Here is an 18,029-nt window from a genome sequence, read left to right as displayed (position 1 = left end):
TTTTATTTACACGTGTGTCAACATATTTTTTTTTATTTTTTATGTTTTATTTTTAGTATTCTTTATCGACTCTTAAATTATTTCAAAGGATGTGAAAGTGGCCTTATTCTAAGACATGTAATATATATTGTATAGTAGAAGCACTCAATTTAAATTAGTAAATCCTCTGTCCATAATAGACGTAATAAATTTGGTATTTATTCCAAAATTTATTTGTATTTCGTACACTGTATCAAATGTATGGCAATTAAGTAATTAAGTTAATTTTCTATAAGGATCTCGTATAGATAGAATAATATTGGTTATTTAACATCTACATAATATAAGATAAATAATATAATGATTTGAAATTGTTTGTTTGCAATGATTTGATAACATTTATAATAATAATAATAATATTAAACCTAGTTCAATAAGAATTATCATGACAGCCATGTCATCTAATCTTTAGGAAGTTAAGAAATTTCACAACAATATTTTAGGTAACTGAATCATGATGAAAGACATTCACAAATATTTGTATTAATAAGTATGATTGTTTGTATCGGTATTCGTGTTTTCTATGTATATATCATGTATGTATTTGTAAAACAAATATTTATATTAGTAGTCTAGTGCCCATAACATAAGCTGCTTAAAATAGAACTAGATGGCGCTGACTTAATTGTCCCAGGGTTATTTATTTATGAAACGAGTACGGCTCAGTGAATAAATGTCATAAAATATATATTTAAAATAATTATATATACATACTTATATATTTATTATTAATACATTAATAATTATACATACATTATTATATATTATTACACATATATATTTATTGCAAATACATTGTATAGGTATTGACTAATACAATGCCTTTTAATATCTACATATATTAAAATAACGGCGACGACGGACGCCAATAAATTAATAGAGGTTAAGGGGCAGACCAATCTCAATCGTGTTTATGCTCTCGTGCATTTATAAACAACAGTATCCGGTCTTGGACTTGACAATGACATGAATATTAGAATGAGCGTTAATTACTAAATGACTGAAACGATGTGCTGCGAACTAAAAGAATATTATTCAATAATTCTGTTAAGTCCAAATTATTCGTATTAGTTTTTCGTATAAAGATTAAGTAAAATAAACGCCGTAATAAAATAAATAATACTTCTGGCTTCAAGTTAATAATCAAAATAAAAAAGTATATTTCTAACATGGAAAACATTTTGGTAAAGCTAGTAGAGTAAAGCCATGAAGAAAACCACTGGCTCGAAATCACATTACACAAGTAGGTACATTAAAAAAAAGCTCGTACTCTGACTTAGACGATGTATTATCAGCAAATATTGTCGTATTCTGACAATACATCGCCTGGAGCAATTTATGGATTTATATGTTATTATAAATAGTATTTGAATAGGATAATTCGCTATTAACAAAACAGTTAAGTTCAAATAAGAGAACGTTATATCACACAATTGAATTTGTCGCACGAATGCCTGCACAATGACGTGACAAAACTTGATGCATACCTAACAGCTTAATACAAAACTTGGGCGTCAATATGTGGTGGTGCCCTATTGTGCAACTTTGGCAAAAAATGTTGGGCGTCAAATGTAGTTACGTATAGAATACAAAGCGATCGGTAAGTTACATGACTAAAATATTGTGATATTTAATTTTTTTTTTATATACATGATTACTTAATATAAAAATAATCAATCAATTTAATCTCTTAATAACCAATAAAACTTAATCTCTTAGTTTCTACATCACGCGTTAACAGCTGGACCTATTTCGCAATTTTGTTTTTGTGTTTGTATTGCAGGAGCAGGTTCTTAAAAATGAAAAAATAAAAAAATTGGGCGGACATTAGCATTTATTAATTAAATCAGCTAATTAAACTTTCAAGACAATTTAGACGAAACATCTATTCAATCAGCAATTCAACTAATAAGTGTAAAAAAATAGACAATGTAAATACTATCGAACTTTTTAAATTCATATCTACCTGGACAGAATTTAAAAAATTAAGATGTAAAACAAAATTCGTGTATGTAATAATGTACTGCAAATTCTAATTACTAGTATTAGTAGTATTATTTAAACATATTCATATCAGTGGCACTCAATGAGGAAGTAGCCATTATTATTGCTAAAAGTTGCATATAGATGGCGTGATTGGTATCGATGGAATTCTTCATAGTTTTGCAAACGTTTTAAAAAACAAAACTGTGTTTTCAAAAATGTTTAATCAATTTTTAAAAAGTTATATATACATGTTAAAATGAAATAATGCGTTTAGAAAAGTAATTTTCATATATTTACTCATTTTGTTATGTTCCAGTACTTAATTACACTTTAATCAGTGCTAATATGGGGCTCAATGTTTTCAAAATGCTTTCATAGATGGCATTGTCGTCATTTGTATCGGCCTAATTAAATGTCTTTTTTATATTTTCCAATAATAAGCACTTAATATATTATTATTGTAAATTAAACATATAAAAATTTTTTAAATAAATTAAAAATAGCCGAACAAGCAAGTAATAATATTTCCAATAATACTTATGTATGAAGTGTTGTCATATTAAAAATAAATACATGTATTATCGATTTTTTTAATAATCGATAACAGGATTTTATTACGCCTTATTCGATGATGCTTTTAATGAGTCGTTGTGAACAGTAAATTTTCATTATTTTGTATTATAGCAGTGTTCCGTTTCAAAGAACGGAATATAGTAGTACATTATTAGTGTCGTTGGTTATTTGCATTTGTACTGAAAAATCGATTACATAATAATTTAAAATATCGAGTACGAATCGTAGTTGTCTTCGAATACTGGCAACTGGTAAGATTAAATTAGTATTTAAAAAAAAGAAAGAAATCGATCCTAATTCGAATACCATAAAGTTGATTTTCCTTTCTCATTAATATCATAGCAGTTTGTTTTTAACTTGCGTATGACTCTGTGGTATGATGTTTAACGTGTATTGTTATTGTACGGTGCATACATTTCAAAAATTATATTTTAATGTAGGTACATACATTACTTTCATACATTTCAAAAATTATATTTTAATGTAGGTACATACATTTCTTTCATACATTTCATACATGTCAAAAATTATCTTTTAATGTAGGTACATACATTTCTTTCATACATTTCATACATGTCAAAAATTATCTTTTAATGTAGGTACATACATTTCTTTCATACATTTCATACATTTCAAAAATGAACTTTTTATGTAGGTACTTACATTTTTTTCATACATCTCATACATTTCAAAAATTATATTTTAATGTAGGTACATACATTTCATAAATGTCAAAAATTATCTTCTAATGTAGGTACATACATACATTTCTTTCATACATTTCATACATTTCAAAAATTATATTTTAATGTAGGTACATACATTTCATACATGTCAAAAATTATCTTTTAATGTAGGTACATACATTTCATACATTTCAAAAAGTATCTTTTAATGTAGGTACATAACACCCCATGTCAGACCCCTTGTATTTGGAAGAAACTTAAAAATAATGCCAAAAATATTAGATGAATATATTTTTAATACGAATATTGTTTTATTTTTGTTCATCAACTTTATCCCTCACTAACAATACTAGTAGTAGTACATAACCTGGTTTATACCGCTAAAGATATTGAAAGATATACGAGTAATTCAGAATGTTTGGCGTGAAAGCGAGACAAATAGACAGACTGAGTTACTTTAGCATTTATAATATTTTTAAGAATATCGCTATTAAAAATAGGGGTTGGTGAAAGACGGGTGAAAATTTAGGCGTGTATGTATTTTCAATGTAACATTATAAATAAAAAAAAAATTGTCCATAATACAAAAAAATATTTTTTCGGGGTAGGCCACCCCTATGACTTAGGGGTATAAAAAATAGATAACAACCCTACCTCAGACCTGGCAAGTATACATATCAATTTTCATCATGGGAGAAATATGGCAACTAACACTGTGATACAAAATTTATATATTGTAATACACTACCTCTAAGTAGATATATATATATAGCGGCGCACCCGCCGGTAGCCTCGCGCTGTTGGCTCGTTGCTAAGCAACGGATACCCCGGTAGCGGTTGGGTAACGGGAGGCCGGCGGCAGTTGGTCGTTGAATACCGCACGCAGCGCGATAGTCTTACAACTTATTTTAATTATTTTTATGACGATCCAACAATATAAGATATAGCGGAATTCTCATTAGGTAAAAGAGGGGTACATCGTAGAATACATGAGGTATATACCAGTAAATTAATTGTAGCTAAAATCAGTCTCATACATATAACGATTGAAATAAAAAAACGTATAGCCCGATTTTGATACGTACGAGTATAAACGTATCAAAATCAGGCTATACGTATAGCGCAGACGCGTTACAACATATCAAAAAAATAGGCATGGAATGTAAAATAAACCATAACATAATAGGTATATACATTGGCACATAAGCCATATCTGCAGAGTGTCGGCTAACGATATTATACCTACACATTTACATTGAATCTTGAATCGTCCCTAATGAGGTACACGATACAGTAACCTACATATCTATTATATACATATCTTTGCAAAACAGATGTCATGTAGCTGAATTGACTGCCATCTATTTTCATGCTTTGTTACTAAGCACCCACTAGTAATCCGAACTGCTTCAAATCTAGCGACATCTAGCGGCTACGGTGGCGAAATAAAATAGCCCGAAGAATAGCCCGAGTTAGGAAGGAACCATTTTCTTGTATGGGATGGGGTATCTGTATGTAATATTATGTTATCTGTGTTCATATCAAGGACATATTTAATACTAATTAGAGGACGAAAACACTAATTCACGAAAGACACATCTGATCAATACACTATTTCAAGCTCTAGGTAATTGAACTTCAATGGACGTTTATTAACTCGTTCAATACCGTTTGTGATGAAGTGTAAAGTACATAAAGTATATACTACGGCGAAACGGAATGCGTGTGAATTTTCAATAATTTATAGAGAGCGACCAAATATCGGTAATACTACCTACCCATAATATAATATAAATAAAGTTAGGTATATTGGAATTGGGAACGTTTATTACATATATAAATAATATAGCTAATCGTATCTTAAAACTAATAGTTTTATGGGAAATAAAGTAAATATCTCGACATTTCATCAAAGTTGCCCTAATAACTAGTGCAACTTTGTTGAACGAGCCACGAGAACGGGCCACGAGCCGACTGAAATCTACAATACATTTATTTATAATGTGTACTAAATACAAAAGTTTAAAAATAAGTATTTCTTACATATTTTAGGGAAACTTACGAGTTTAATTTTGTTTAATATGTAGGCTAATATTATAAACGAAAGATTTAATTTGTGGTATAAAACAGTGGTTTGATAGAAAAAACATAGTTGACCATTTTAAATTTTATTTCACCTACCTATACATAGATACAGGCTACATTTCTAGAGAGTCAACACAGTCTGTATTTCACACGGGTAGCGCAGAAACAGTTCGTAATAAAAATATTCTCTTTACTTCAAATGTTTCCACGTGTAACATGTAGTTTGGGCACCCACTAGGTATATGAAATAAATATATTTAAATATTACCTATTTACATCAATAATGTATCTAGAGCACATATAAAATATCTTACCCAAAAAATTATCAGAAATAATTATTATTACAAACTAAACACGCTAATAGTAGGTTACGTATAATATAATTGGATTCTATTGATATTATTATTAATATATTTTAGGCATGCGCAGAATGAAAACAAGTTCGGTAGGATTCCTATTCGGTTTTTTACGACAAATAGACTAGTTATTATTAACCCAATCCAGTCGACATCTAATCCTAATTCAATATAGTTACAAATTAGTGACATTATGCAAACAAATAAGCAAATGAGATAACCTCACTAGAGGTTACACAAAAACAATAATATAATAAACTGTCAACACGTTTACAGTGGAAATAAATAATATACAATATTTGTATGTATCTAATACATACAAATAATTTTATCAAATACAAAGGAAAATATTATATTTAAATATGAATAAATTATGGTATAGTATTAACACAACAATGCAATTCTATTATGATATTTACTTGAAATGTAGATATATTATCACACATACACGTATACGGTATACCCAGTTCAAAGTAAATTGTCTAAAATATATTACTAAATGTATTATCAACGGGGACAAGTATAACGTATCCAGACGAGTCATAACTCATATGCTATGTAGGTATTTAATTGTCATTGTGACTGTATGTGTACGTGATTATATATATATATATCGTATGTAAGTATATACATATATACAACAAACATAATCAAAGTATTTTATGGATGTTTATTAGTAGTTCATTCCATGCAATTTGTAGACAATCACTTTTTATTACATATTACACCAACAAGACCGTTGAGCAAGGCTGTTAGAGCCTGCTGGTTGTTTTTTTTTTTATTTGCACAAACACACATCCACTTGTTTCATTCAGAATTGAAACTATAATATTTGCAACATAAAAATTTCATACAATAAAATAATTATGGAAGCACGACTCGATGTTACTATACATTCTTGACCGGTATTGTTTTAGTTTACCAATAATTTAAACATGTACCTATTTGCGATGTGGCCTGCCGCCTACGTCATGTTAATTACTTCTGCATTGTGACAGAATCGTTAGAGCGAATGAATGTAATTTTGGAAAGTGACTGCGGCTAAATCGGGCGGTCACGCAACACTGAACACTTGATTGGTATTGAAGATATCAGACAATATTAGATCACAATAAATACTTTTCACTAATCTCTTAAACAGTCAAAAATATATATTGAAAAGATAAATATCCCATAAAACATAAAATAAAAAAGATCCATTATTGCTTATTGGACGAACAAACAGCAGTGTCGACGTAGCGGTGGGGAAAAATATATTCTAAAAGAAATAAACAAAAAGGAGAATAAGCCCAAAACGGAGCGTTCAATAATAATAAAACCCTATACTAAACCAACAAGCGTTGTAATAGTAAACTAACACCGTTATCTCATAGAGATAGACCCATGCTCAGCGGTACCCTTGGGACATAATGACAAATTAATTATTATGGATGAACGGAAATAAACAAACATATAGATATTACTTTACGTGAAATAAATAGTGAGAGAAATAAAAATGCATTGTTTATATAGCACATTTTACATTTCCTCAAGGTCGGTATAACACACGCCTCACTAAGAACGTAATTAGCATAGATTTAAAGTAATATTGTGAATACTTAATACGTAATAAGCGGCGTAAGTGTAAATGCACACCCACACAACGTAGTTATGATGAAACATTCAACGCGACCTACTGGCATTAGAGTAATCAGGCTTACTTCATTTGACCGTTCCAGATTACAGCACGACTAAATAATTTAAAGGATTTAATTTCTACTTTACAATGACCTATTTTATGTATTAATAAGGTGAAGTGACTGAACAATGTGACCACAACTGATTACAATCAGTTTGAACAGCAATAAAATGTTGCAAATAAGTGTTATGTTACAAAATGGCAGTGATTTTTCGGTCACTGACATCTTTAAAAGAATTTTAATCTTTCTGTCTACAATAATTAACCTATGATAATAAAACTTTAAAAATTACTCCATTTCAAGCGACTTTAAAAATCGCCAATTCCGACTAGTCTTATTAAAAACGAATTAGATAGTATTAACTACCTAATTAGTAAAAATTATTCGCTTTTATTATTTAGTACAGGTTTTTAGAGTACAAAAATTTTAATGTAACATTATAAATACACGATATCAATAAAAATTCATCCGCAATATTCTAGTAATAATCTAGTACTTCTATTATTAGGTATATATTCTAGTACTCTTGTTTGGAGAGAGAGAATTGCTACTAACGAGGGCTAGGGCTATTGCTAGGTCCGATTATCCATTCCTGGTAAATCCCTCACGGTGGGCTTACTGAGCTGACTTTATTTTCATTCTGTCATCCACCACTGATACCCCGCTAGCGTGTACCATTAGTACAGGTGGGACCACATTTTCATTCTCAACACTTAAAAAAAGGTACTCTTGATATATTGATTTTGAAAATGTTTCAGTGCCGGTAGTCGTGACTAACAAATTTATAACAAAATGACCATAATGTCGATATTGAAGCACAAAGTCAGACTAATTAGGTTACGTTACCAAGGACTATATTTAGCATACCGGCACCCTTCAGTGAAGTTCGCTGAAGGGTAAGTAAACAAGTATCGCTGCTTGTGGAATAACTAATGCTGGGAGTCCTAAGACTGTCGTACACGTAAATCCAATTAATGCCCAAGTACAAACTACCCGAAGAGTCTGTCTTAGCCACGTGTAACTGGGTACATATGTTTAAATCTGCAAATAGCTTTGTTTTCGTTGGGTACTTATATACATATAATGTAAATAGATAGCAGTCTTTCTTAAAGTATATTTGAAAAAACAACCTTGTGGGCTTTATATTTATCGGAGAGCAAGAAAAAATTAGAGGACGTAAAAGCGAAGTATGAAGAACGAGTTCCGGATAAAAAAATAATAAAAATATATGTAGACATGTAAATGTATGTAAATATATATGACTATTCATTATGGTTTAGTAAACCAGTTAAATAATAGTGTAGTTATTTCGTGTTCAACAATCTAGTAATTGTTATTGGAGAATTTCTACCACAGACAAAATAACAGTTTTAGTCATAGGGTTGTTCACAGGTTCAATTGAGGCTGGTTGAGATTGGTAATTTTAGATTCTCATTGTGGGTCGACGAATCAGTTAATTGGCATTTATTATTACTGTTCCTCCCACATATTTTTGCTTTGTAACATAAGAGACGCTACTCAACAAGAGATTCTTGTGGAGTTTCGGATAACTAACATGACATATAGAAAACCTTAATACAGCAGTAAAAATGTTTTACGTACGTCGATTGGTGTATTTATTTAATATTACCGTATAATATTAGTGTATGTCATTTTCTTTTATTAAAATATTGTTTTTTTTTAGCATTACTAAGCAAAAAACATTTTAGTGTTTTGCACTCGTTTATATAAACTTGGACCCAAATAGCATACATTATAATTGATTCTAAATATGCAAAGACTACCGCACAAATCTTGTAATATACAGCCGACGCAAGTACTCTATAAATCGAATAATTCGTATTACGCGAGCAAAGAAATAAAAACATATTTGTCGGCATAACAAAAAACATAATTTCATTAAAGCCGAACAAATCGGATTGGATCCGAACATTAGCCGTACATACATATATGCCACGAATACCTGCTACAAACCGTTGATTATTATTTGCATATACACCAACCTGTGTTACAACATGGCCCCGTCGAAACATGCCTCCTAACGGAACCAGACTTATAGTCGCACGCAGTTATAAATTTACAAATTAAACTCAAACAGTTTCGGAATATTATCTTCGATGTGCGTTAAATAAAACTGTATAAATTAGCAATGTACCCAATACTAAAAGTAATTCAGTATATTTCATAATAACCAATAGAACTCTCAAGAAAATCGGGATGAATGAAGAAATATCTTGAGGTATATTTACGAATATTTACCTACGATTAAGACATCGGAAGTATGGTGGCCTATATAACAAACCTAAAATAATTCTACCAAATGGATATGCATACAATAAGTATAACACTATAGAAAACCCGTGCGAAGGTCATATATGTTTAAAGTTTTGACAATTGTAACAACATCGTAACGATATTTGTAGTTTTACGACTGATTACGTGTACTACGTTACCCAAAATTTGCAATGGAAAACACTACCTAGAGCATGTAAATTTAATTTAAATTAAGTAATACTGAAAAATTCAGTAGTAATTTTAATTATAACAACAACCAACAGGAAAATGCAAAATAAATATAAAGGCGAATACTTGTAATTATTGGAAACACTGACTAACGGTGCCAACAGATGATTGATCAATAAGAAGTCCACCTAGTTTTTAATAATTCCAAATGACAATATAATTACAGTGACATTGTGAACATAAACAAGATACGGCGATATAATATTTTCTAAGTACAGGTAAACTTATATAGCCTATTAATGCTATTAGTAATTACCATTTAAATTACTAGTAAATGTTGTGTCTATATGTAATTGGAATATACATTAGCCAAGTACCTTTGTTGCATAAAAGTAATGATGCATAAAGCCCACTAATAATAAAATTATATTGAAAAATTTATGAACAATGCTCTGTATGAACTAAGTACTCGTCTCTGTTTACATCTTTATGAGTATAGGACTACAAACATTTGGCAGAGTTTGGCTAGCAGAGAATAGCTCTGTATGATGCATTTCAAACAAGTGTGCACGAAATATCTATAACGAAATATAAATGCACGTACACTTGTTTTGGACGTGCATTTTGTTTTCTATTTATACTAAGTACACACAACAAAGACGAATTAAACAAAAGTAAGACTATATATAGACTTAAATTTGAAATGCTCGAATAAAGAACAAATAATAACATCGGTGTTACTTACCCTTTTACATCACCATCGAAGTTTACAAAAATACTTATATATATGTTTCTGTCTGAAGAATACCGTTCAATATATTTAGTTTCTATTAATACGAGTAATGGTCATCTTGCTGACTTAATAAATTCATTTCAATAAAAATGCCCTGTTTTCCCTTGCCATTGAAAATAACCATTTTGTTGATACCATGTTTATTCAAGACTTCAGTAGTGTTTACGTTTATTTGTTTATTACTAATTACTAAATATCGCGTAACATTTTCGTTAAGGATTTATTTCGAAGCGCTTTTCTATCACTGTATCTATTAATATTGATGGAACAGCGTCGGTTGTTTCGTATGAATATTTAACACTCGCTTTATTACAGGGAGCCTCAGTGACATTCATTTCAAAGCCTTTCCTAAGTTCACGAGAATAAATGGTAACAAATGTTCGTGACTTACGCATACACAATAGAATTAAAGTCTACGACAACCATTTATAGCGACTTGGTAAAATTAAGAAACGCAAAAAGTATTTATTACATGGTTTTATTATGGACATTAAACACTAGTTATAGGTAGATGTGTGGTGTGGTGAGGTAACTGATAATTATTCAATAATAAGCTGATTTTTCTTTATTGTCTTACATCGAAGAAAGGTTTTACTCAAAAATAGCATAGCTTTTTATTAGTGATAGTCATCTATTTCTAGCTGAATAAAGGGTTCTATAACTATAGATAAACGTTCTAATATAATAAAAAATATCTATTATTGTCAATACAGATTTAATATATTAAGCTTGGCAGAGCTTGTGTTATGGGTACTAGACAACTGATATAAATACATACATATAAAATAGACCGATACAAACAATGAATACGAATATTTGTACCGTGCGAAGAATCGAAACCGCAACCAAAGGAAGTAAAGCGGTGTACTAAACTACTGGTTGATAGAGGCAAATATTAAAAGTAAAAAAATAGAAATTTCAATCAATTAATATGACAAATGGCTGTCCATAGAAATTACAGTGCATGTTACATTCGAGTTTCGCTCAACATTCCTTCACGCATGTTTGTTTTATTAAACGATCTTGAATGCCGTGGTGGCTAAAGAAATGCTATCGTAAGATTAAAATAAAAACATAACAAATATTTTATTAAATACATTTGGGTCACAGTTTTGGCATTCGTCACAAACAACAACGTTGCCGTCCTACTTACGTGCGGCTATAGAGTGAATGTGATTAAGCAAGCAAGCAAGAACGTGTGGCTTAATATTAAGACTATAGCGTTTTTTAGAAAAAATAAAAAGGTTATTTTTCTTTTTATAGGTAATGCAGAAGCTTCAGCAATGGGGTGGACTGTCTACGTTTTGATATGGCGGATGAAATACTGAGAAAAAATTGCACCTCTTATAAGAAAGTTTGTTTCTTATTCTCATCTTTCTTCCCATATTTTCTTTTCAGACATAACGGCACTCAGTCCCTCGACAAAGCCCTATAGTTTGACACATCGGTAGCTTAGAGTGCAGCCATTGGAACATAATCAAATTGATAAGGAATATTTTTGTGCTACCGTATATGGTAAAAAAAGTAGACCGCCTGATCGATTGCGATAAATATGATAACTCACGCCGATATACACGAACAACACAATGGACTCCACAGATTACACGAGTATCAGTATCAGATTACTGAGATCCATGAAGTGTACGTTGTACACGTACCTACATGCTTCTAGAGAAGCATTGCCACACCTGCAACTGATATGGTCAATATGTTGAAAATTATATTATTACATGGGTATTCCCCTTCATCCTTAAGACAATAACAGATGTGTATTATTGCTTAAATGCAAGACTAGTAAAACGTGCATATACCATATGTAATGTAGGTAGTGTACCTACTGGTGTAGTTTTTCTTATTTATTATATTTCGTAATACAAAACTTTCTGTATTCTCTCTACCCAAAGGTTGTCTAGAAGAGATTGCTTAAGCGATAAGACCGCCTTTTGTGCCTTATTACTTACTTAATAAAGAGTACTTAAATAAAAATATTGTTAAAAGTTTTAATATTTCGAATAAGAGTTTTAAAAAAGAATATTCAGTATATATCGCATTGTTTCACACATTGTACCACATAACTTATTCACATAAGACATAGAAATAGTACGGTACCCCACTCCTTTCACCTATCGAGCCCAAGTGCCGATAGTTCATAAGAATCACGACTCGAGCCGGTCAGAGGTGAACTGTGTTACATTCGCATTCGCGTTCCGTTTAACATAGTTTGAAAGAACAACGGCAATATAATTTTAAGCGACATCCAAAGAAAGGTTCTTTATGCTTCTGAAACTTTTAAGCCTATGTTAGACAATATCGTTGGCAAAATTAAATGTATTTTTTCAATTGAGAGCATTTAATATCCCTTATTTATTTTGTCAGAATTACATAACATTTTATTTTTGGAACAGATTATATATACTTATTATAAAAGTAAGTCTATAAGGTATGAACAAATATCATAATTTAAAAAGCAGGATTTACATATAAATAAGTTTTTAAGTAAACAAGGATTACTTAGTACATACACATTAGCAGATACACACATTTAAACAGTGCACAAAATAAATATTACTACAATCACTAGCCGGCACCTGTAATACTGGGTAAGATTTTTAACAACTATAATAGTCAAACAACGACAGCAATGTTTGAGAAATGATTACAAAGTAGGACAAACACGACACTGTCTACGATCCTGGAAAGTATCCAAATCCCAGCAGAGTAAACCATCGCACCTTTAGAAAAAAAATCGAATTTACTGCATACAAAGGCTATGAACAAAACTTTGTAGATTCATGGTTTTCGACAAACTTAACAGCTCCTATGCAAATATGTACGAGTTGCATGTTACACAGTCGGAGGGCTCTACAAATTTGATTGTTGATAATGTCCGGGTCGTTGACCCTGCGCGCACGACTTACTAACTGAGATTTGCTCGAATCGACATGGTGGAGTTAATACCCATTCAATAGGCTTTTTCGATAATAATCTCAATATGAAAGAGTATGCTAAACTAATAATACGTATAATGCAAACGTTTAAAAATACCAAATTCGTTAAGTAGTCAATACCATCTACTGACAAAAACCATAAGTTTAATGGTTTTCAAAAGAATACGTATGTATGTATAATATAAGTAGGTACACGACTAAGTCTACTTAAATACGTTAAATACTCAGAATTTCATTAAAACTTTAGTGGCGGCACTGGCGGCCCAATGCAAACATCAAGCGGTTGTGGTTACATTCACAAAGCGTTAGTTTGGTAGGTTCTCTATACGGGGCCAATTTAGTGAAACCACTGAAAATGCTAACCGTATGTAGTGAAATGGTGTAATTACAATGATACCGCGTGCCAAGCCAAACTGGTGTTTGATAGCAAATCTAAGTTTATGCCAACATGCGGGTGCGATCGGGGGCTCTATGAGGAAACCACGGCCTATATAGATAAGACCCGTCAGAAATGCTATGCATTCAGTAACACCACCTAACAGAAAGTACACATCGTGCCTTAAATTTTTAACGTATATAACATAATGAAGATAATATTTTAAGTTGTTATATATGAATATGGATTGTTATAAGAGCAGAGGAAGGCCGAAAAAGAGATGGACGGACTGTGTGAAAGATGATATGGTAAGAAAGGAAGTAAATAACGAGATGACTGCGAACAGGGATGAATGAAGAGAAAAACATTAATATGTTTTTCTCTTCTATTATTTGTGGTCGACGTAATCGTCGACCACAAATAAAAGGGATAAGGAAGAATCAGATGATAACAATATTCATTACTTTCGAAAGTTATTAACAATATACTAACAAAATGCGATTGCCATTATTAGATATTTAAATACAACAGCCATAATGACCATTCTTACTGAAGTGCTAATGTATCTATATTTTAGTCTCAAAGGTAACTTAGGTAATATAATCTCTGCTCAATCATGAAAAATCCCTACTATGTATTAATAAAGTGACAAAGTATGTTGAGATTCGATTCACCTATAACTAACAGTAGCCGCTTTCCATCAGATGAATCGAGCCCTACAGTTAACCTACTTACAGCACCACGTATCACTATTATTAGAAAATTCATTTGTATTGTCAGTATAGTACATTACTAAATACCTTTTATGTCTTGATTTTCTGAAACATTATACTAAGTACAGTTGTGTCTCACGCAGCGACATCGCTCACCTCAAACACCGGCCACGCACGAAGCTCTCGCGGTACAGAATAACAATTGAGCCGTGGGAAAACGCCACTAAACGTTTTGAAACGCCTACTACCAATCGCACGGAGGATGTTTCACCTAAACCCAAATAACATCACTAAGTAGTCGCTTCTGAGGAATAACAAACCAACCGTGTGAAATGTTAACGGTTGTTGCGTCACAATCGTTCGTGTAACCACACACTAAGAAATTATTGAAAAAAAAAAGGTATTTAAAGCAAGATGACCGACTTTAAGTTTGTATTTGGATTTGGAACAAACCGCGAAATGTTACATAGATTAGAGTTACCGAAAGTTGAAAAGAAATATAGGTATAATGTAGGCTTGAATAATGGTAGTAAATAGTGATAAATATAAAGTCTCATGTGCAGTCAACTGCTGCATCAAATTCTGAGATATACAATTACATACATGAGTATATTGTACCTGCACTTACCTTTGTAAGATGTTGCTTTTAAACTGCACTATAGGCACCAAGGATTTTAAATTATGAACTTATAATAAACACCAAATAATCTAAAATTAGCTTCCTATTTGTTGTTACACAATCCAATGCATTTAATAGGCACATGTTATCTGAGTAATAATACTCAAAAATATGAGTACTACAAACAATGTGGCTTACAAAATATGCAATGATGTGTATGGGACACAGTTACCTTATAATTACCGAAATGTTTATATAGCTTTAATATGGATGCATATCATGAAAATAGAGACAAAAATATTTACTATCATTTTTATCCTAAACCTAATATTCAAAGAATGCATTAAAATGCCATAGCTAGCCATAGTTAGCCAGAAAGCCAGACAGATAGCTCATTATTATAAAAACAGTATTGGACTATTATATGTACAAAATATATTTGTAATTTATTTATTTTTGAGCCCATATCACACCATGACTAAATATATAAATCCCCAATGAGTTACAGTTATAATTAATTTAGAATTTTTTAGTTATTGAAATATTTAGAGATTATGTTTTTTCCTAAAATTATATTTTCGGACAACCAAATTTGTCTTACATAATACAAATTTTACTTACTACCACATCCTAATATTATATATGTTAAAGAGTTCTTATTGTTTGTTTGATACTGTTATGCCTTAATGAGTCAACCAAATACATGAAATTTGACATTTTAACACCATTCAGAATACAGAAAAACATATTATTTATTATTCCGATCAGTGAACATTTCTTCTCATATCGGCAATATCATGGATAAAAACTAATCATGACTACAAGTGGAAATTTATTAGTTAAACGAAGGTAAGTTAGTTAAATTCTAAACCTCATTACAATTTAATAGGTATATTTGTCATTGATAATAGGTATATTATATCCATATTTATGTAGCATTACAATATAATAATTGCAAATTATATTATAATTTAAAAATGAGTTCCATTCTCCGATCACTTTATAAATTCAAAGAATGTACTAGATGACCTAACATGTAAAATATTCATATCTTATGATAAAAATGTAAAATAAGTAGGTACAATAAGAACAAATAATCACAAGTGATAACAGTTATGATTACACTTGGAACATATTTTTTTATACATATATATAGTCAGCACACTTTAGCGATAATGCAACCAATATAATTTAATATTAAGAATAAGTTCCAAATGCATAAAGTGCATTGTGCCTTTTTAACAAAAGTTTTAGAGTGACAATCTACATCTAACAAATTGTTAAATGTTGGCAGTAGGAAAATTATATACAGAATTACAATGATGTGAGCTCTTGTTAACATTTAATTATTGTGGTATAATAATGTATGAAATAAACATTCTCTAAACAATTTTTAATTTGATTGGTAATTTAACATGCATTTGGTACAGGTAATGTTTGTAAAATTTTCGAACTTTTGCTAGGTAAATATAACAAAAATACAAATCTGGTAAATAAAAAGTCAAAAACACTTACCTCACTGAAGGCCATCACTCCCGCCGGAGCTCGTACTCAGCCCGACCTTCTTAATTTATTTTATCACGGTCGATCAAAACAAATAGTTCACGCTTTTGTTTTCCAACATTGAAAATAGTCCCGACATATAGCATCCCCACAGCACAAATACATCTGAACTCTGTAACTTCACTCACTGCGCAAGAACAAAATTTTAATTTTGATTCTAACGAAAACACCTGACCGAAACACAAATCACTGAAAAAACCAACATTCCTCAGGTGGGTTACATACACACCTAAATTAAAAGAATTGCATCCATATTTTAAACACTTTCACGCAAATTTCTAGATTTTGAATGGATGCTTATATTAAATCATTACGGAATAAGTTCGAAAATATGACATTAAATGAGAAAAATATCACAGAGTACCATCAACCGGAGATGAACTCGCCATCTTGCTTCATTCATGTCATGTCATAATCAGGAGTACCAACATTGAAATTGAATGGATGAAGTAAACGTCATTGAATTCATGGTAGACAACATAACGAAATTGAAGTTGAGTGTTTGCGCGCGCATAGATAAGGTACCAATGTAGGTACAAATTCAAATAACATTGTGCCATATTTACATATTTATGTGTATTTCACAAACCGCAAATCGTATATTTATACATATGTTACGTACAAAGTTAAGTATTGACAGTAGATTATTTTGTCATTTTAATTCAGTAAATTATAATAGCTCTGAAATATGGAAAATACTATTATCTTCTTGTAACGTATAATTTATATTTTTGTAAATATATATACACAATTTTATTAAAATTCACAAGCACTGAATAAGAATTACATTTTATTTCTATATTGCTTCTCCGTATTACTTTGAACTTCCGGTCCGACATGTCAAGTTGTATCACGCGGGAAAATTAAAATACGATGTAACATTTGTAGTCCGTTTGAAATGTTTAAAAGTAACTATTATATTACTCACTGATTTAGATTGAGGAAAAGGTTGAACATTACACCTACAAATAAATTCAGCAGATTTTGAAGAGTGATTTATTAGTAATAGCTATCTATAGTAACTAAATCATTATAGGCAGAAAAATAAATAATAATTATATTTATTATTTATTTTTCTGCCGCTTTATCTATTTAGGCCGTTATTGTTGTTATCTTAAAACAATATTGTGTATAAATATATACTTATACA

At 30.7% G+C, this 18,029-nt stretch overlaps 1 protein-coding gene across 1 annotated transcript in view; it reads right to left on the bottom strand.

Moving 5' to 3' along the window:
• LOC131852753 (serine/threonine-protein kinase 26) overlaps positions 1-17,292 on the bottom strand; it is a 92,687-nt gene extending 75,395 nt beyond the window's left edge. The window contains exon 1 of the mRNA XM_059203482.1: positions 16,832-17,292. Within this exon, the coding sequence (XP_059059465.1) occupies positions 16,832-16,846 (15 nt within the window). The 5' untranslated portion in view covers positions 16,847-17,292. The remainder of the gene's footprint in view (positions 1-16,831) is intronic.
• Between the last annotated feature and the right edge of the window lie 737 nt (positions 17,293-18,029).

The sequence above is a fragment of the Achroia grisella genome, unplaced genomic scaffold (genome assembly GCF_030625045.1).
Source record: "Achroia grisella isolate CSIRO2021 unplaced genomic scaffold, CSIRO_AGI_Agris_v1 utg856, whole genome shotgun sequence".
Lineage (NCBI taxonomy): Eukaryota > Metazoa > Arthropoda > Insecta > Lepidoptera > Pyralidae > Achroia > Achroia grisella.
The sequence above is the reverse complement of the archived record's forward strand: the minus strand, read 5'-3'. Positions and strand labels throughout refer to the sequence as shown.